The sequence below is a fragment of the Oncorhynchus nerka genome, linkage group LG3 (assembly GCF_034236695.1).
Source record: "Oncorhynchus nerka isolate Pitt River linkage group LG3, Oner_Uvic_2.0, whole genome shotgun sequence".
Lineage (NCBI taxonomy): Eukaryota > Metazoa > Chordata > Actinopteri > Salmoniformes > Salmonidae > Oncorhynchus > Oncorhynchus nerka.
The window spans coordinates 75,436,159-75,458,227 of record NC_088398.1 but is presented as its reverse complement, the minus strand read 5'-3'; the positions used below and the strand labels follow the sequence as shown (position 1 = coordinate 75,458,227).

Below are 22,069 nucleotides of genomic sequence, written 5' to 3'. Positions count from 1 at the left end.
GATTATTCACATAATTCTTAGCTAAGTGGTATAGTCATTGTGCGTTTCAATTGACATTGTACATTCTGGCTATCTACTCCGATTTCAGATCCCACTCACGCAGAATAACTGATGAATTTACGAACGCTCAACACCTGTTGAATATGGCCGGTGTCAGTAAACGTCGCAAAATTTTTTAAATTAAATTCTTGCCAGCGGCAGTTACAGTCACCTACGCTCTGGATAACCAGCTCTGCTAGGGTGAGTAAAATTGTCAGAGTGCAGCGTTCCCTCATTTGTGTCTGGAAGTAGCTAGCCAACATTAGCCAGTTAGCTTGGGTGCTTGACTGCCGTTGAATGCCCGGATCAACCCTACTCCTCGGCTAGATCGTCCAGTGTGCGCTCTGGCACTCCAGATTGAATTTACGAACACACCCGAAATTGTAAAATGTTTGGCTAGTCATTTGTCATGCTAACAAGCTAGCAAGAGGTTGCATAGAACTTCCGGTAGACAGGCAACGCTCTAGTTCGCTCAACTGAAATGATACCGTTCATTTACAGTATGCTAAAATTAACTAATAGTATGTAGTATATACTCCTGACGCCATAGCCAGTATACACTTCCTCAAAAAGATTACTCAGAAATCTGTCATTTTTTATGACACAATTCTACATCAAAGTAAGATTTTTGGTGCAGTATTTTTCGATTAAAAAATGTGCATGAAAACGAGTCATCTCTCCTTGAATGACAACAAAGACTTTACAGAAGAATCCCTACTGTTGACCAATCACCGACGAAGTGGTATAGACTTCGGCCCTGAACATCGGCTTGCCTCCAGTCCAAAACGAACGTCACAAAACGTTGTCATAATATATGCATGAACTCTACTGAACTGTTTTGGCCGGGAACCATGAGGACGCCTTAAAAGCATCAACTTTAATAAAGTGTTAATTTAAGTCTGAATTTGCAACATCCATGGTGTTAGGAACCCAACACTCTAGGGTGTTAGTTTAACACTATTTTGGTGGGCCACATATAATTTCTAAGAAAGTGTTTACAATTCTGATGTCAAATTTGCTGTGCATGTTCCCAAAGTTTAATTCCATTTAAAATAAAGATTTTGAAATATAAAAACAACCCCATGCTTCAGTTTTACAGTTAAATTCCTCTGACAACTCTGCCATCATAGGCACTTTTGTAAAAGACGTGAGCTATGCAGTTCAAACTGTCATTGTATTTGTAATTTCAGACAAGCTGTGTTCCAACTTTAAATACAATTAAATCAAATATAATAATAACAGTTATAATCTAAGTATCTATTCATGCGCAGAGCAAGAAGCCTAACCTGCCTCTTTAAAAGAAGCAGTATAATATTCATTGTTATAAGCATCTATAAAACCACAACTAACAGTTGTTGTTTGGTGTCCATGATGTGACAAATTATTGTTTTGGATCTGCAATCAGTGACAACTGATCATTTACATTAAGTTTGTTTCCATAAAACAATAGCTTTGAAATAGATAAAATATAGAATATAATATTCCATTCAAGCCCTAAAATCCAATGGCTGATGTTACAAAATAGCTATATCTCATAAAGATAAGAGTGAATGTGGATTACAAGATGACTAAAGTGCATTTTGAACAGTGCTATTCTATGACAATGTTTTCAGCTGACTAACTGCAGTAATATGGATCGACGATTCAACATCTTGCTAAATATATTTTGCCTTAATGTTCACAATGTCAGACAAAGAAAATGAGGCCCATGGCCAATATTGAGCAGGGTAGCCTAGTGGTTAGAGCGTTGGACTAGTAACCGAAAGGTTGCAAGTTCAAATCCCTGAGCTGACAAGGTACAAATCTGTCGTTCTGCCCCTGAACAGGCAGTTAACCCACTGTTCCTAGACCGTCATTGAAAATAAGAATTTGTTCTTAACTGACTTGCCTAGTAAAATAAAGGTAAAATAAAAAAATAAAAATAGTCAGGAAACAAACAAAACAAAACCTTTATGAGCCAAAATGCAACTATTATGAACAACTGATGTTGGAAACATTTCTGGTATTTTTGATATGTTAATATTATAGAAAACAAAAATGAGAGGGTAGGGGCCCACTCCCCTTACTAGGGTGGAGGTCTACTCGACAACACTTTATCATGTGGTGGTTCAACCGCTACTCTCTTACGAGTCCATTAAACAGGGCTTAAGATCATTCACAGACCTGCATCTCGTCCAGCCTGGACTGGATATCTGGTGGGAAGTCGGCTTGTCCACAGGTGAACGGATCAAAAGGTTCCGCTCCAAAAAGGTCTTTACCTGTGAGAGAGAGACAATATGTGAGATGCCACAACGTAGTAGGAGTTTAAATCAACTTACATTGGTAACATTTATTTATTAAGTATATATAAACATTATTCATGACAGTTATTATAAAGTGTAACCTAAAATAAATTCTCGCTAATCACCAACGACCCCATGGTTTATGCCTTACTCTGTGTGTGGTTCAATTCTAACTCTCACTGTCATCCTGGAACTGTAAGGTAACCAGAGCAGTTCTCACTCGTGTCTGGAGGAGATGTTGTAGTGGGCGGAGGGGGTGTGCCGTTGCTTGCGGGAATTGGCACCAGGGGTGTGACAGCAGAGAAGGGAACCATGTCAAAAACGTCTGTGGACATCGGGGGTTTCAAGGAGATGCTGCCAGCCTGTGAGTGTAGAGGGTATTGGTTCATTCCAATGAGCAGTAGTACTCTGACCTACATTCTGAAGTCAGAGTCATGACTATGCATTTCAAGTCCGACTGTAGTCCTAATATAAAGAGAGATGAAATCAACTAATTGAGACGCAAGTCTTATTAAGCATACTTTATATGTATCTGCATTGCCTACTGTAGAAAAATATCAGCCAAAATGAACTATTGTTAATTAGAAGAAAGTGAACTAGAACTCAAGAAAGAAAGGCTGAAAGATAAAGCTAGTTGTACAGTACGCGAGGCCGCGGGATGCTGCACCCGTCGGCAGGCTTTGGGAGGAGAGCAGACTTAGCCGGAGGAGGGGTTAGTAGGCCTGCCGAGAGGTTGGACTCGGGCGAGCTCATAGGGGTGAGTGTGACCGAGGAGATCTCGAGACACGAGAAGGACGTCAGATTGTGACACCAGAAGAGCGAGGAGGGTCTTGAGAGCATGTAGGCCTCGTTAGTAGAGTTTATGTGCAGCTGCTGTGAAAAGATCACATGCAGACGATTTAGTGGAAGACTGAAAGTGGCTTGTTAGTTCACACACAGCATGACAGACATCTTACTCTGGGTAATATGGGTTACTTAGGGAAGTCTAGAGACTGGAAGGGCTGTCCATGCAGTTCTTACTGGTGGTACAGGAGCAATCATCAATTGTTCTTCCAGTTCCCAAAGCTGCTTCTTAAGCCCAGAATTTTCCGTTTCCAGTTCTTGAATCTGTGAAAAATAAGCATGCTCGTTTTAGAATTGTTTTAGAACTATCTACACCTGATATGGGAATTGCCTGTTAATATCAATATCATTAGTATGGAGGTGTACGATATCTTCAATCCCTATCCCATATAAAGGATCAGTCACTTGTCCAACAGTTGAATCTTACTCTTTTCTGTAAGGTTCCTATCTGTTTCCGTGTCTCCACATCTTTCCCACCAGACTCGAGGAACTTCTTGTAGGCCAAGTCAAACGCCTGGCCAATAGTGAGTGTTACCTCCTCTGCCTAGAAGACAACAGCATCCTCCTTGACTTTTTTACAAAACTCTTTATAAAAATTGTCATGAGTCAAGGTCAGTTTCTTTATTATTTACTAGGGGTTGGTGACACGTATAGCTGGATCAACAACTGATGGTGTGGAACATGAACTCAAAACGTAAACTCTCAGTGTGTATTTTTTTTTACTCTCAAAGTGTGTATTTCTTACACATTTTTCACTGTCAAACACGTAGCAGAGGTGTTTGTTTGACTCGGAGTCTTTACAGATGAAGGTGAATATCCTTTTATCCGTCTTGTCATCTGCACAGAAGGATATCCTATGCAACTGGCAGTTGTACTGGACATCCTGAAAAGAAAAAGAAACACTTCAGTTGGAGACAACACCTTCCTGATAACACTTCAGTTGGAGACTACACCTTCCTGATAACACTTCAGTTGGAGACTACACCTTCCTGATAACACTTCAGTTGGAGACAACACCTTCCTGATAACACTTCAGTTGGAGACTACACCTTCCTGATAACACTTCAGTTGGAGACTACACCTTCCTGATAACACTTCAGTTGGAGACTACACCTTCCTGATAACACTTCAGTTGGAGACAACACCTTCCTGATAACACTTCAGTTGGAGACAACACCTTCCTGATAACACTTCAGTTGGAGACAACACCTTCCTGATAACACTTCAGTTGGAGACTACACCTTCCTGATAACACTTCAGTTGGAGACTACACCTTCTTGATAACACATCATGTGAATGCTTCCATTAATACGCATGCAAAAAAAGAACGTTGGAGCATTTATTTAAAATCCATGCCATGTTTAGTTGACTTACTTTTGTCTTGGGATCTAAGATCTTTACTCCGTAAATGGAGATTTGCAATTCCACTTTTTGTGTCTTCTGTCCCTCTGACTTCTTGATATGCCTTTGAAACTACAAAGAGTAGAAACATTACATTAACAGAATAATGGTAATGTATGTATGAACAGAATAATGGTAATGTATGTATGAACAGTATAATGGTAATGTATGTATGAACAGTATAGTGGTAATGTATGTATGAACAGAATAATGGTAATGTATGTATGAACAGTATAATGGTAATGTATGTATGAACAGTATAATGGTAATGTATGTATGAACAGTATAATGGTAATGTATGTATGAACAGTATAATGGTAATGCATGTATGAACAGTATAATGGTAATGCATGTATGAACAGTATAATGGTAATGCATGTATGAACAGTATAATGGTAATGCATGTATGAACAGTATAATGGCAATGTATGTATGAACAGTATAATGGTAATGTATGTATGAACAGTATAATGGTAATGTATGTATGAACAGTATAATGGTAATGTATGTATGAACAGTATAATGGTCATGTATGTATGAACAGTATAATGGTCATGTATGTATGAACAGTATAATGGTCATGTATGTATGAACAGTATAATGGTCATGTATGTATGAACAGTATAATGGTCATGTATGTATGAACAGTATAATGGTCATGTATGTATGAACAGTATAATGGTAATGTATGTATGAACAGTATAGTGGTAATGTATGTATGAACAGTATAATGGTAATGTATGTATGAACAGAATAATGGTAATGTATGTATGAACAGCATAATGGTAATGTATGTATGAACAGCATAATGGTAATGTATGTATGTATGAACAGTATAATGGTAATGTATGTATGAACAGTATAATGGTAATGTATGTATGAACAGTATAATGGTAATGTATGTATGAACAGCATAATGGTAATGTATGAACAGTATAATGGTAATGTATGTATGAACAGTATAATGGTAATGTATGTATGAACAGTATAATGGTAATGTATGTATTAACAGTATAATGGTAATGTATGTATTAACAGTATAATGGTAATCCGACTTGCCCTGGCTCATTCGGAAATGTACAGTCTATTATTAAAAGTCATATTACGCAATAATGATAACCCGTTAAGGACCCTATTTACCGAAAAAGGCTATCCAAAGTAGTTTAGAAAATGGCATTCTTCCAACACAGTGTAAATCTTTTTTGAATAAGGTTGAGTATCAATTATGCGATCTGAGCTTTTTTTTTACAGACTATGAACTAATTTTCTGAGTGCATTAATATTATTTTAGCTTATCCCCAAAACCCATTAACAAATTTAGGGTTACACATACTGCATATAAAGAAACCAGAGCCCTTTCAGGGACATATGGCGAGACAAGAAAGAGAAAAGAAAGACTATAATCAGTGTCTGTCAAGTGTGGAGTTGGAAAATTTCAAGAAGACGCCGAGTCCCCAAAGTAAGACTGTATTCAATGCTCTTACCTTGGTCTGACCTGAACTCCACACTTAAGATCCATTGAATCTTGTGTCAAGATTTTGATTATATGATTTAATTTTCCCTTTTTTATTTTATTTTTAAAAGGTTCAGAAAATAAAGGAGAAAAAAAAGAATATAACAAGATCAAAGGAGAGATGTGGCACATGACCGGGAGAGCTGTACTGATAGGCTCTGGCGTTGCCCAATGATGACTCAGATATTTTGACCCATTCACTGAACAGCCTTACAGCAAAGTTAAGATAGGAGTGGATTGGTATGAAAACAGGTTTCCTCTTGAATGGCCTCACAATGGAAATGTTGGTAGAAGAAAACAGCAGAGAAGGTAACATGCAAAGAGCAGAGTGAGGCAGAGCAAAGGAGACCAGTGTCAGCACAGCTGGCTGAACTCTCGCTTTAGGAAAATCCATATTTCTAAACATACCAAAATGAGGTTAGCTACAAGCAGATATATTTTTAGTTGACTAGTAAATAATTATGATATCCATGCAATAGTAAATTTTTGGGTACAAATTGGGTAAATTCCTGGGTATGCCGCATGCTTTTTCACACAACCTCAGATCTCAAAAACAGGGTAGAACTTGGAAGCTAATCGCTAATACTTTACCTGGAATTCTGTCTAGAATGTAAACAGTATGGTTCGATATGTCTGAATTACAGTAAACCATCAAATCTTCATTTTTAGGGGATTAACATCTGGAAATAAAAACCAACCTAAATGTCTAAGCCGTTGCTGGTGGCCGTAGAGATGCCCAACCTGGAGTTCACATTTATGTCCAATCAGGTCCAATTTCGGAGACCCTCTTTATACTCGTCCTTAGGTGAAAAAGTTCTGAAATGCAGCTTTAATTGAGGTTGCCAAGGAAACAAAGTCTATAGCTAACTTACCTTTAACTTTCTAACTGCTTCCTTAACAATCTCTGTGCCTTTCGGTTGGTCAACTTCTGTGTTTCCAAGAAACTAGAATAAAAATGGAAAATTAAAGTGCCAGTTTACTTTAGGCATAAAACTATACAGATTTATGATGCAATTATAACACACTATAAAACTGTTAAAGTTTCTATGAATCCCTCACAATGTAGTGTGTCAAAGAAACAAAAATAGTTATGTGGGAGGGTTTGCAGGACATTTTTTTCTCCAACAGATGGAGCCAAGGACCTTCAGACCAAAGCTTCATCTATCCATGGAAACAGTTGCTCTGCCAATATGGCTCATTTACATTTGTCATTTAGCAGACGCTGTTATCCAGAGCGATTTACACTAATGAGTGCATACATTTTCATACTTTTGTTTTCGGCTCGCCTGGTTAAGTTATGAGTCTCGACATTCCTCTGCTAGGGCCTCCCATGTAAAGGCAACATGCCGTTTCAACATGATATGGAGTAACATCAAGGGTCTTCTATAAACATATGGCATGTTTGCTAAGATACATAATTCATCAACATAACATGATGTAACTGTTGTTTCAACATTCAAGTCATGGATATCAGTAGTTCTGCCCACACTGTACACTGGTCAATGAGTGTGCCCACTTCCTTCCTTCCTCATTTCATTCCATTCCAATACAGAACACACAGTGGGTGAACAATGGACAAACGATGCCAGAAATCTGCGCAAACGATGCCAGAAATCTGCGCAAACGATGCCAGAAATCTGCGCAAACGATGCCAGAAATCTGCGCAAGCGATGCCAGAAATCTGTGCAAACGATGCCAGAAATCTGTGAAAACAATGCCAAAAATCTGGACAAACAATGTACAAAAAAAGCCCCTTCACTCTCCCATCAATAGAACGCAAAGACGGATGGGCCCCAGCTTCAAATGGTGTAAGCGTTTCACACTGCTGTAACAAATGCTGTCTGCACTCAAGGACACATATGAGCTCAGTCGGGTTATGCTAGTGGGATGCAGCGAATGACAGATGCATTACATGGGACTGAGTGACTCAATCTTGACCCGATGCCTTCTGAGATCCATCACCTTGGGGAGTTCATTGGTACAGGTACAGTTCCCTGCTGCACCTCACTCTCACCCACTGTCTTATGTAATGTTCACTCTCCTGTAATGCTCCAGTCTACAGCGGCAGCAGATGTGGCAGTACTTTAGCCTTTTGCTTCACTTCAATGAGACATCTCTGGAGGCGCTGGATGCTCACTGACGGGCTCACTGCCTCAAATAAGAGGGTAGTCTTTGGTTGAAGCACAGCAGAAAACAGCCCCGAGACAGGATACTTTGTTCCCAAGAGTTGGCTTTTAAGGTGTGTGCCGCATAAGAAAAGACAAAGAAGACTAAACAAATCCGTTGTTTAGTAACGGTCTGTTTCCAGTCCAAATCTACTGCTATGTTTGCAGTCAGTAAGGGAATGTTTCTAGGCTGCCTGTGTTTGTTTGTGCTCTTTGACTGTACTGCAGTCTGAAGCAGACACCTTGTTCAGAGATATGGAAAACTCAATACGTTCATATTGAGTGTTTTTATTTTTATTTTGGACAAAGCCATAGTCAAAACCAGTGTGTAACAGAAAACAATCAGAGAATTTTTCCCAAGTAAACTTAACTTTTTCAAGGCCTACCCACAGTGCAAAAACTGGTTGAATAAACTTTGTTTCCTCATAATTTCAACAAAAACAATTAAATGTGATGATATTGAATCAAGTTAAGAATCAATGTGAAAAACTGATTGGATTTCCAAAAAGTAATCAAAAAAAAGGGAATTGTGTATTTTTTTCACCCAACTTTTAAAGTAAATCCAATGACATGGTGAATGTTTCTGTTGATTTCATGTTGAATTCACGTTAGTTGACAATTCAACCAAATGTAAATCAAAAATAGACACTGAAATGATGTATATGCCCACTGAATAGGTTCTATATGCATGGTGGCATATTCAACATCAATCTGCATCATTGTAAGGTGGAACATGCTGAACATCAATCTGCATCAGTGTAAGGTGAAACATGCTGAACATCAATCTGCATCAGTGTAAGGTGAAACATGCTGAACATCAATCTGCATCAGTGTAAGGTGGAACATGCTGAACATCAATCTGCATCAGTGTAAGGTGGAACATGCTGAACATCAATCTGCATCAGTGTAAGGTGGAACATGCTGAACATCAATCTGCATCAGTGTAAGGTGGAACATGCTGAACATCAATCTGCATCAGTGTAAGGTGAAACATGCTGAACATCAATCTGCATCAGTGTAAGGTGGAACATGCTGAACATCAATCTGCATCAGTGTAAGGTGAAACATGCTGAACATCAATCTGCATCAGTGTAAGGTGAAACATGCTGAACATCAATCTGCATCAGTGTAAGGTGAAACCTATTTTATATCTAACTTCCAGTCCTTTGTGAGGGAACATTATCTTAATTGCTGGAAAAGGGTTATTACCTTGGCATTGTAGGGTATGTAATGCTTTGCCAGCGCATCTGGAGTGTGCATCCAGGATTTATCTGAAAAGAGATATCACAGTGGGCTCTCATTGAAAATAGATGTGGTTAACATCCATAAATCACTATTTTCCTATTTTAAATAACAACAATATTAACAATAACAACAACAACAACAGGGCTTTTCAAGGACCTAAAGTCCCTTTACAATTGTAAAACATTTTTTTAAAGACAACCAACCAGGAGTCAAAACAAAACTTCAGACTAAACAAAAACATCAAAAGGTTCTTTATTTTCTTACCATAAAAAAAAAGAATGAATCAAGGGAATTTAAGAAACATTCAAACAAAAAGTAACTTTAAACATCTTAAGGCTCGCCCACATCACACCGAATGTGGATCTAGTGTTCGTCGGCAGATCGTTCAGTACTCGGTTCGCAAATTATCTTCAGAGGTGTGTCTGAACCCTTAGGAAACGGCTAACTTAACATTATTGGAATTATATTGTAAAGGCAGTCGAAGAATACAAATATTTAAGACGATGATTCATTACTGGGGCTCAGTCTCCGAGCTCATACATCTAAGATTTTCTCTTTAATTCCTAAAGCCTGGCGCATTGCAGTGACGTAAGTAACTGTTTGCCTCGTGACTCCTAACACTATTATTGCTTAGACATTGAGTACAAGACTAAACATTAAAGAAGTAATGAAATCCAAAGCGAGAATGGAATATCTTATGCACTCTTTTCCTTCAATCAGGGACTGATAGTCTTGTATGGTGTAATAATGTCACCCCCATTTCTCCACTGCTTCTTCTCAATGAAGCTCAAAACAAATACACCTGACAACCTTGAAACACACCTGTAGAGCCTGGTCAATATAGAACCTTTCTCAACAAGCCTGGGATGTGAATTACAGTAACAATACCCTAGCCATACCGGTAACTATACCAGGAACTATCCCATAGCCATACCGGTAACTATACCAGGAACTATCCCATAGCCATACCGGTAACTATACCAGGAACTATCCCATAGCCATACCGGTAACTATACCAGGAACTATCCCATAGCCATACCGGTAACTATACCAGGAACTATCCCATAGCCATACCGGTAACTATACCAGGAACTATCCCATAGCCATACCGGTAACTATACCAGGAACTATCCCATAGCCATACCGGTAACTATACCAGGAACTATCCCATAGCCATACCGGTAACTATACCAGGAACTATCCCATAGCCATACCGGTAACTATACCAGTAACTATCCCATAGCCGTACCGGTAACTATACCAGTAACTATCCCATAGCCATACCGGTAACTATCCCATAGCCATACCGGTAACTATACCAGTAACTATCCCATAGCCATACCGGTAACTATCCCATAGCCATACCGGTAACTATACCAGTAACTATCCCATAGCCATACCGGTAACTATACCAGGAACTATCCCATAGTATTACCAGTAACTATACAAGTAACTATCCCATAGCCATACCAGTAACTATACCGGTAACTATCCCATAGCCATACCAGTAACTATACCGGTAACTATCCCATAGCCATACCGGTAACTATACCAGTAACTATCCCATAGCCATACCAGTAACTATACCAGTAACTATCCCATAGCCATACCGGTAACTATCCCAGGAACTATCCCATAGCCATACCGGTAACTATACCGGTAACTATCCCATAGCCATACCGGTAACTATCCCATAGCCATACCGGTAACTATACCAGGAACTATCCCATAGCCATACCGGTAACTATACCAGGAACTATCCCATAGCCATACCGGTAACTATACCAGTAACTATCCCATAGCCATACCGGTAACTATACCAGGAACTATCCCATAGCCATACCGGTAACTATACCAGGAACTATCCCATAGCCATACCAGGAACTATCCCATAGCCATACCAGGAACTATCCCATAGCCATACCTGTAACTATACCGGTAACTATCCCATAGCCATACCGGTAACTATCCCATAGCCATACCGGTAACTATACCAGTAACTATACCATAGCCATACCGGTAACTATACCAGGAACTATCCCATAGCCATACCGGTAACTATCCCAGGAACTATCCCATAGCCATACCTGTAACTATACCAGTAACTATACCATAGCCATACCGGTAACTATACCAGGAACTATCCCATAGCCATACCGGTAACTATCCCATAGCCATACCGGTAACTATCCCATAGCCATACCAGTAACTATCCCATAGCCATACCAGTAACTATCCCATAGCCATACCAGGAACTATCCCATAGCCATACCAGGAACTATCCCATAGCCATACCAGGAACTCTCCCATAGCCATACCGGTAACTATACCAGGAACTATCCCATAGCCATACCGGTAACTATCCCAGGAACTATCCCATAGCCATACCGGTAACTATCCCATAGCCATACCAGGAACTATCCCATAGCCATACCGGTAACTATACCAGGAACTATCCCATAGCCATACCGGTAACTATCCCATAGCCATACCTGTAACTATACCAGTAACTATCCCATAGCCATACCTGTAACTATACCAGGAACTATCCCATAGCCATACCGGTAACTATCCCATAGCCATACCTGTAACTATACCAGGAACTATCCCATAGCCATACCGGTAACTATCCCATAGCCATACCAGTAACTATCCCATAGCCATACCAGTAACTATCCCATAGCCATACCAGTAACTATCCCATAGCCATACCAGTAACTATCCCATAGCCATACCGGTAACTATACCAGGAACTATCCCATAGCCATACCGGTAACTATCCCATAGCCATACCAGGAACTATCCCATAGCCATACCTGTAACTATACCAGTAACTATACCATAGCCATACCGGTAACTATACCACGAACTATCCCATAGCCATACCGGTAACTATACCAGTAACTATCCCATAGCCATACCGGTAACTATACCAGTAACTATCCCATAGCCATACCGGTAACTATACCGGTAACTATCCCATAGCCATACCGGTAACTATACCAGTAACTATCCCATAGTATTACCGGTAACTATACCAGTAACTATCCCATAGCCATACCGGTAACTATCCCATAGCCATACCTGTAACTATACCAGTAACTATCCCATAGCCATACCAGTAACTATCCCATAGCCATACCGGTAACTATACCTGTAACTATACCAGGAACTATCCCATAGCCATACCGGTAACTATCCCATAGCCATACCTGTAACTATACCAGTAACTATACTATAGCCATACCGGTAACTATACCAGGAACTATCCCATAGCCATACCGGTAACTATACCAGGAACTATCCCATAGCCATACCGGTAACTATCCCATAGCCATACCGGTAACTATCCCATAGCCATACCAGTAACTATCCCATAGCCATACCAGGAACTATCCCATAGCCATACCAGGAACTATCCCATAGCCATACCAGGAACTATCCCATAGCCATACCGGTAACTATACCAGGAACTATCCCATAGCCATACCGGTAACTATCCCAGGAACTATCCCATAGCCATACCGGTAACTATCCCATAGCCATACCGGTAACTATACCAGGAACTATCCCATAGCCATACCGGTAACTATCCCATAGCCATACCTGTAACTATACCAGTAACTATCCCATAGCCATACCTGTAACTATACCAGGAACTATCCCATAGCCATACCGGTAACTATCCCATAGCCATACCTGTAACTATACCAGGAACTATCCCATAGCCATACCGGTAACTATCCCATAGCCATACCAGTAACTATCCCATAGCCATACCAGTAACTATCCCATAGCCATACCAGTAACTATCCCATAGCCATACCAGTAACTATCCCATAGCCATACCAGTAACTATCCCATAGCCATACCGGTAACTATACCAGGAACTATCCCATAGCCATACCGGTAACTATCCCATAGCCATACCTGTAACTATACCAGTAACTATCCCATAGCCATACCGGTAACTATACCAGGAACTATCCCATAGCCATACCGGTAACTATACCAGTAACTATCCCATAGCCATACCGGTAACTATACCAGTAACTATCCCATAGCCATACCGGTAACTATACCGGTAACTATCCCATAGCCATACCGGTAACTATACCAGTAACTATCCCATAGTATTACCGGTAACTATACCAGTAACTATCCCATAGCCATACCGGTAACTATCCCATAGCCATACCTGTAACTATACCAGTAACTATCCCATAGCCATACCAGTAACTATCCCATAGCCATACCAGTAACTATACCTGTAACTATACCAGTAACTATCCCATAGCCATACCAGTAACTATCCCATAGCCATACCGGTAACTATACCTGTAACTATACCAGGAACTATCCCATAGCCATACCGGTAACTATCCCATAGCCATACCTGTAACTATACCAGTAACTATACAATAGCCATACCGGTAACTATACCAGGAACTATCCCATAGCCATACCGGTAACTATACCAGTAACTATCCCATAGCCATACCAGGAACTATCCCATAGCCATACCAGGAACTATACCTGTAACTATACCAGGAACTATCCCATAGCCATACCGGTAACTATCCCATAGCCATACCTGTAACTATACCAGTAACTATACTATAGCCATACCGGTAACTATACCAGGAACTATCCCATAGCCATACCGGTAACTATACCAGTAACTATCCCATAGCCATACCGGTAACTATACCAGTAACTATCCCATAGCCATACCGGTAACTATACCAGGAACTATCCCATAGCCATACCGGTAACTATACCAGGAACTATCCCATAGCCATACCGGTAACTATACCAGTAACTATCCCATAGCCATACCGGTAACTATACCGGTAACTATCCCATAGCCATACCGGTAACTATACCAGTAACTATCCCATAGTATTACCGGTAACTATACCAGTAACTATTCCAAAGCCATACCAGTAACTATACCTGTAACTATACCAGTAACTATACCAGTAACTATCCCATAGCCATACCTGTAACTATACCAGTAACTATCCCATAGCCATACCTGTAACTATACCAGTAACTATACCGGTAACTATCCCATAGCCATACCTGTAACTATACCAGTAACTATCCCATAGCCATACCGGTAACTATACCAGTAACTATACCAGTAACTATCCCATAGCCATACCGGTAACTATACCGGTAACTATCCCATAGCCATACCTGTAACTATACCAGTAACTATACCAGTAACTATCCCATAGCCATACCAGTAACTATCCCATAGCCATACCGGTAACTATACCAGTAACTATCCCATAGCCATACCGGTAACTATACCAGTAACTATACCAGTAACTATACCAGTAACTATCCCATAGCCATACCGGTAACTATACCAGTAACTATCCCATAGCCATACCGGTAACTATACCGGTAACTATCCCATAGCCATACCAGTAACTATACCAGTAACTATCCCATAGCCATACCTGTAACTATACCGGTAACTATACCGGTAACTATCCCATAGCCATACCTGTAACTATACCAGTAACTATCCCATAGCCATACCGGTAACTATACCGGTAACTATCCCATAGCCATACCGGTAACTATACCAGTAACTATCCCATAGCCATACCGGTAACTATACCGGTAACTATCCCATAGCCATACCAGTAACTATACCAGTAACTATCCCATAGCCATACCGGTAACTATACCGGTAACTATACCAGGAACTATCCCATAGCCATACCGGTAACTATACCAGTAACTATCCCATAGCCATACCTGTAACTATACCAGTAACTATACCAGTAACTATCCCATAGCCATACCTGTAACTATACCAGTAACTATACCAGTAACTATCCCATAGCCATACCGGTAACTATCCCATAGCCATACCAGTAACTATCCCATAGCCATACCAGGAACTATCCCATAGCCATACCGGTAACTATCCCATAGCCATACCGGTAACTATCCCATAGCCATACCAGGAACTATCCCATAGCCATACCGGTAACTATACCAGGAACTATCCCATAGCCATACCGGTAACTATCCCATAGCCATACCTGTAACTATACCAGTAACTATCCCATAGCCATACCTGTAACTATACCAGGAACTATCCCATAGCCATACCGGTAACTATCCCATAGCCATACCTGTAACTATCCCATAGCCATACCGGTAACTATCCCATAGCCATACCGGTAACTATCCCATAGCCATACCGGTAACTATCCCATAGCCATACCAGTAACTATCCCATAGCCATACCAGTAACTATACCAGGAACTATCCCATAGCCATACCGGTAACTATCCCATAGCCATACCAGGAACTATCCCATAGCCATACCTGTAACTATACCAGTAACTATACCATAGCCATACCGGTAACTATACCAGGAACTATCCCATAGCCATACCGGTAACTATACCAGTAACTATCCCATAGCCATACCGGTAACTATACCAGTAACTATCCCATAGCCATACCGGTAACTATACCGGTAACTATCCCATAGCCATACCGGTAACTATACCAGTAACTATCCCATAGTATTACCGGTAACTATACCAGTAACTATCCCATAGCCATACCAGTAACTATCCCATAGCCATACCAGTAACTATCCCATAGCCATACCAGTAACTATACCAGTAACTATCCCATAGCCATACCAGTAACTATCCCATAGCCATACCGGTAACTATACCAGGAACTATCCCATAGCCATACCGGTAACTATCCCATAGCCATACCAGGAACTATCCCATAGCCATACCAGGAACTATACCTGTAACTATACCAGGAACTATCCCATAGCCATACCGGTAACTATACCAGTAACTATACCATAGCCATACCAGTAACTATCCCATAGCCATACCAGTAACTATCCCATAGCCATACCAGTAACTATCCCATAGCCATACCGGTAACTATACCAGGAACTATCCCATAGCCATACCGGTAACTATCCCATAGCCATACCAGGAACTATCCCATAGCCATACCAGGAACTATACCTGTAACTATACCAGGAACTATCCCATAGCCATACCGGTAACTATCCCATAGCCATACCGGTAACTATACCAGTAACTATACCATAGCCATACCGGTAACTATACCAGGAACTATCCCATAGCCATACCGGTAACTATACCAGGAACTATCCCATAGCCATACCGGTAACTATACCAGTAACTATCCCATAGTATTACCGGTAACTATACCAGTAACTATCCCATAGCCATACCAGTAACTATCCCATAGCCATACCTGTAACTATACCAGTAACTATACCGGTAACTATACCAGTAACTATACCGGTAACTATCCCATAGCCATACCTGTAACTATACCGGTAACTATCCCATAGCCATACCAGTAACTATCCCATAGCCATACCTGTAACTATACCAGTAACTATACCGGTAACTATCCCATAGCCATACCTGTAACTATACCAGTAACTATACCAGTAACTATCCCATAGCCATACCGGTAACTATACCAGTAACTATCCCATAGCCATACCAGTAACTATCCCATAGCCATACCGGTAACTATACCAGTAACTATCCCATAGCCATACCGGTAACTATACCAGTAACTATACCAGTAACTATACCAGTAACTATACCAGTAACTATCCCATAGCCATACCGGTAACTATACCAGTAACTATCCCATAGCCATACCGGTAACTATCCCATAGCCATACCAGTAACTATACCAGTAACTATACCAGTAAGTATCCCATAGCCATACCTGTAACTATACCGGTAACTATACCTGTAACTATACCAGTAACTATCCCATAGCCATACCGGTAACTATACCAGTAACTATCCCATAGCCATACCGGTAACTATACCAGTAACTATCCCATAGCCATACCGGTAACTATACCGGTAACTATCCCATAGCCATACCAGTAACTATACCAGTAACTATACCAGTAACTATCCCATAGCCATACCGGTAACTATACCAGGAACTATCCCATAGCCATACCGGTAACTATACCAGTAACTATCCCATAGCCATACCTGTAACTATACCAGTAACTATCCCATAGCCATACCTGTAACTATACCAGTAACTATCCCATAGCCATACCTGTAACTATACCGGTAACTATACCGGTAACTATCCCATAGCCATACCTGTAACTATACCAGTAACTATACCAGTAACTATCCCATAGCCATACCGGTAACTATACCAGGAACTATCCCATAGCCATACCGGTAACTATTCCAGTAACTATCCCATAGCCATACCTGTAACTATACCGGTAACTATACCGGTAACTATCCCATAGCCATACCTGTAACTATACCAGTAACTATACCAGTAACTATACCATAGCCATACCTGTAACTATACCAGTAACTATACCATAGCCATACCGGTAACTAAGTAAATATACTCTGTTTTATTATATCTGATTAACAATATGAGTTCATCAGAAGGGATTGTGTGACACGGACAAGGAGTAATTTAAGTTAATGAACACCATTCCAACTAGGAAGAAAGAAATGGGTTGTGGATTAAGTAAACAGATAAGGTAGTTAACCTATGGTTGAACCGACGAAACTGAGCTCTAGGGTGTTTTAGATAAGACAGTGAGTGCATTCCTAGGTTCTGTTAATTAGAACTGTCAGCTAAGTGGTGATCGATAATGTTGAGGGGTCAAAAGTTAATTCAGTTGTGTGGCCTGTGTATGTGCTAGGGGGGTCAGAATGAACTTTTAAAGTTCCCTTTGTCCCGGTCTAGAGGAGGGGATTCTGTTAAGCAATGAAATGACGTCATGTTATTGTATATAAACTGTTGCTCGTGGTAACGTGGCAGCGCTCTCCGAGAATACATTCTGTTACCTATTATTGAAAAGACTGGTCTCAGTCTATTTTATCTAAACAAGAATCTTACAAATTCTCATAAAATAGATTAAGGGAATTCAATTAATGAATACATATTGGTATAATTAAATTACAGTAACACTATACCAGTACCTATACCATAGCCATACCAGTACCTATACCATAGCCATGCCAGAGCCATACCAGTACCTATACCATACCGGTAACTATACCAGTACCTATACCGGTAACTATACCAGTAACCATACCAGTACCTATACCATAGCCATACCGGTAACTATACCAGTAACCATAGCCGTACCTATACCATACCAGCCACTATACCATAGCCATACCAGTACCTATACCATAGCCATACCAGTATCTATACCATACCAGTAACCATGACATAGTCATACCAGTAACTATACCCTAGCCATACAAGTAACTATACCGGTAACTATACCCTAGCCATACAAGAAACTATACCGGTAGCCATACCATGCCAGTAACTATACCATAGCCATAACTGTACCAGTAACTATACCATAGCCATACCGGTAACTATACCATAGCCATACCGGTACCTATACCATAGCTGTAACTATACCAGTAACTATACCATAGCCATACCAGTAACTATACCGGTACCTATACCATAGCCATACCGGTAACTATACCATAGCCATAACTATACCAGTAACTATACCGGTAACCATACCAGTAACCATACCAGTACCTATATCGGTAACTATACCAGTACCTATACCAGTACCTATACCATAGCCATACCGGTAACTATACCGGTAGCCATACCATGCCAGTAACTATACCATAGCCATAACTGTACCAGCCACTATACCATAGCCATACCAGTATCTATACCATACTAGTAACCATGACATAGCCATACCAGTAACTATACCATAGTCATACCAGTACCTATACCATAGTCATACCAGTAACTATACCGGTAACTATACAATAGCCATACAAGTAACTATACCGGTAACTATACCCTAGCCATACAAGAAACTATACCGGTAGCCATACCAGTACCTATACCATAGCCATACCAGTATCTATACCATAGCCATACCAGTATCTATACCATACCAGTAACCATGACATAGCCATACCAGTAACTATACCATAGCCATACCAGTAACTATACCAGTACCTATACTGGTAACTATACCATAGCCATGCCATAGCCATACCAGTAACTATACCATAGCCATACCAGTAACTATACCAGTACCTATATCGGTAACTATACCAGTAACCATACCAGTACCTATACCATAGCCATACCAGTAAACATACCGGTAACCATACCGGTAACCATACCCGTACCATACCAGCCACTATACCATAGCCATACCAGTATCTATACCATACTAGTAACCATGACATAGCCATACCAGTAACTATACCATAGTCATACCAGTACCTATACCATAGTCATACCAGTAACTATACCGGTAACTATACCCTAGCCATACAAGAAACTATACCGGTAGCCATACCATGCCAGTAACTATACCATAGCCATACCGGTAACTATACCGGTACCTATACCATAGCTGTAACTATACCAGTAACTATAACATAGCCATACCAGTAACTATACCATAGCCATACCGGTAACCATACCAGTAACCATACCTGTACCTATACCATACCAGCCACTATACCATAGCCATACCAGTACCTATACCATAGCCATACCAGTATCTATACCATACCAGTAACCATGACATAGCCATACCAGTAACTATACCATAGCCATACCAGTAACTATACCAGTACCTATACCAGTAACCATACCAGTACCATAGCCATACCAGTAACCATACCGGTAACCATACCCGTACCATACCAGCCACTATACCATAGCCATACCAGTATCTATACCATACCAGTAACCATTACATAGCCATACCAGTATCTATACCATACTAGTAACCATGACATAGCCATACCAGTAACTATACCATAGTCATACCAGTACCTATACCATAGTCATACCGGTAACTATACAATAGCCATACCGGTAACCATGCCATAGCCATACCAGTAACTATACCATAGCCATAGCAGTAACTATACCATAGCCATAGCAGTAACTATACCAGTAATCATGCCATATCCATACCATACCAGTAACTATACCATAGCCATACCAGTAACTATACCATTCCAGACACTATACCATTGCCATACTAGCCACAACAGCCCTGACCAACACAGCTGTCCCGTCTGCTAAGCACTAGCTCCCATCCCCACCATACTACTTAACACCAAAGAGTAAATGAGTGAGATAAAGCTCTTGGTGGTTCTCTCTTGATGGGAGATTTTGTACCCAGCCCCCCCTGCTAAGGAACTGTACATTCTAACTATGATGAATGGTGGTAGGTCCTGGACTCACTGCGGTGAAGGCAGGTAGCCCAGACAGTTTTTCTGTGTGTCAGCACCCAATCTTGATTAATAGAGGCGGCCCCACCTCTCCGTGCCCACCTTATATAAACGTTAAAAGGTGGACTGTAAAGTCACTAAAATAATGGACTGGCACCGGGGCATAAAATATTAGACGGCGTAAATAAAGTGGCATGGGCGTGAGAGGATGCATCTGAGAGACTGAAGGTCAGCTTGTGTGGCGCGTTTCCTCAGCAGTCTAACTCAGTGACAGCTTTAGGGTCACCTGTCATGTTGAAAGAGGTGCCTGATGGAGACGATGCATCTCAGTGCTTCACTACTACTAAAGACAGACTGGTTCTGAACATATACACTACATAGCTTACATTTAATTAAGGGCTGTTCTTAGGCACAACACGGAGTGCCTGGATACAGCCCTTAGCCATGGTATATTGCCCATATACCACAAACCCCCCAAGTTACCTTATTGCTATTATAAACTGCTGACCAATGTAATTAGAGCAGTTAAAATAAATGGTTTGTCATACCAGTGGTATATCGTCTGACATACCACGTTTCTCAGCCAATCAGTATTCAGGGCTCGAACACCCCGTTTATAAAGCAGAACACAAAGACATGATGCAAATAATACACATCTGTTTTCTTTCAAAACCATTTTTGTTGTGCTTTATTGAGTTTGCCTCCCACAGTGACACCAATGTAATAGTCCCAACAGTACAAACCAAACCAATTTCACACTCCAGACACACTCAAACATATTAGTATATATTAGTATTTGAAAGTTATCAAACAATACTAGAACATCAAAGCTAGTGCTTTGTGTGAACTTAGAACCACAGTTAGTAGTAAAGCCATCAGAAGTTCCAGACAGACCAAGTCCAAGTCTGAGCTCATTATCTCACCCATTCACTGTAATGAATTACACAGCTAATGTTCCCATGGGCCAGGCTGGACAGTAGCCATCACCGGAACTGGGCCCTTACAGGAAAACAATGGCCAATTAATCTCACATTTGTCTAATTCAGAGTTTTGTTGGATCAATCAATAGGCCCCGGAGGACTGAAGTCTAAAATACCTCCAGCAGTATTTAGATGTCCGTACTCCAGATATCCGTTTTTTAATTAGATGAAGTGGACGGACACAAATGGTTTATCATTAAGGGTAAAAGAAAATACAATGGATCTTCTCCAACAATCTCTTCCGACACAATGCAATACAACGAGGGGAGTTTTCTTCGTTAATGCCAGTGAATAGGACTCCAGTGAATAGAGT

General features: G+C 40.6%; 1 protein-coding gene across 5 annotated transcripts in view; it reads right to left on the bottom strand.

The window, feature by feature from the left end:
• LOC115113443 (PTB domain-containing engulfment adapter protein 1-like) overlaps positions 1–22,069 on the bottom strand; it is a 182,533-nt gene that overhangs the window by 5,677 nt on the left and 154,787 nt on the right. For 3 of the 5 annotated variants that reach the window (XM_029641112.2, XM_029641122.2, XM_029641072.2), the window contains 9 exons: positions 9,453–9,514; positions 6,951–7,022; positions 4,539–4,637; positions 3,910–4,047; positions 3,592–3,708; positions 3,342–3,428; positions 2,967–3,194; positions 2,542–2,683; positions 2,203–2,297 (listed from right to left, as the gene is read on the bottom strand). In XM_029641112.2, coding sequence (XP_029496972.1) covers positions 2,203–2,297; positions 2,542–2,683; positions 2,967–3,194; positions 3,342–3,428; positions 3,592–3,708; positions 3,910–4,047; positions 4,539–4,637; positions 6,951–7,022; positions 9,453–9,514 — 1,040 coding nt within the window. Of the gene's footprint in view, positions 1–2,202; positions 2,298–2,472; positions 2,684–2,966; positions 3,195–3,341; positions 3,429–3,591; positions 3,709–3,909; positions 4,048–4,538; positions 4,638–6,950; positions 7,023–9,452; positions 9,515–22,069 lie in introns of those variants that run through there. The other 2 variants (XM_065015874.1, XM_065015880.1) reach the window with 2 other exon arrangements.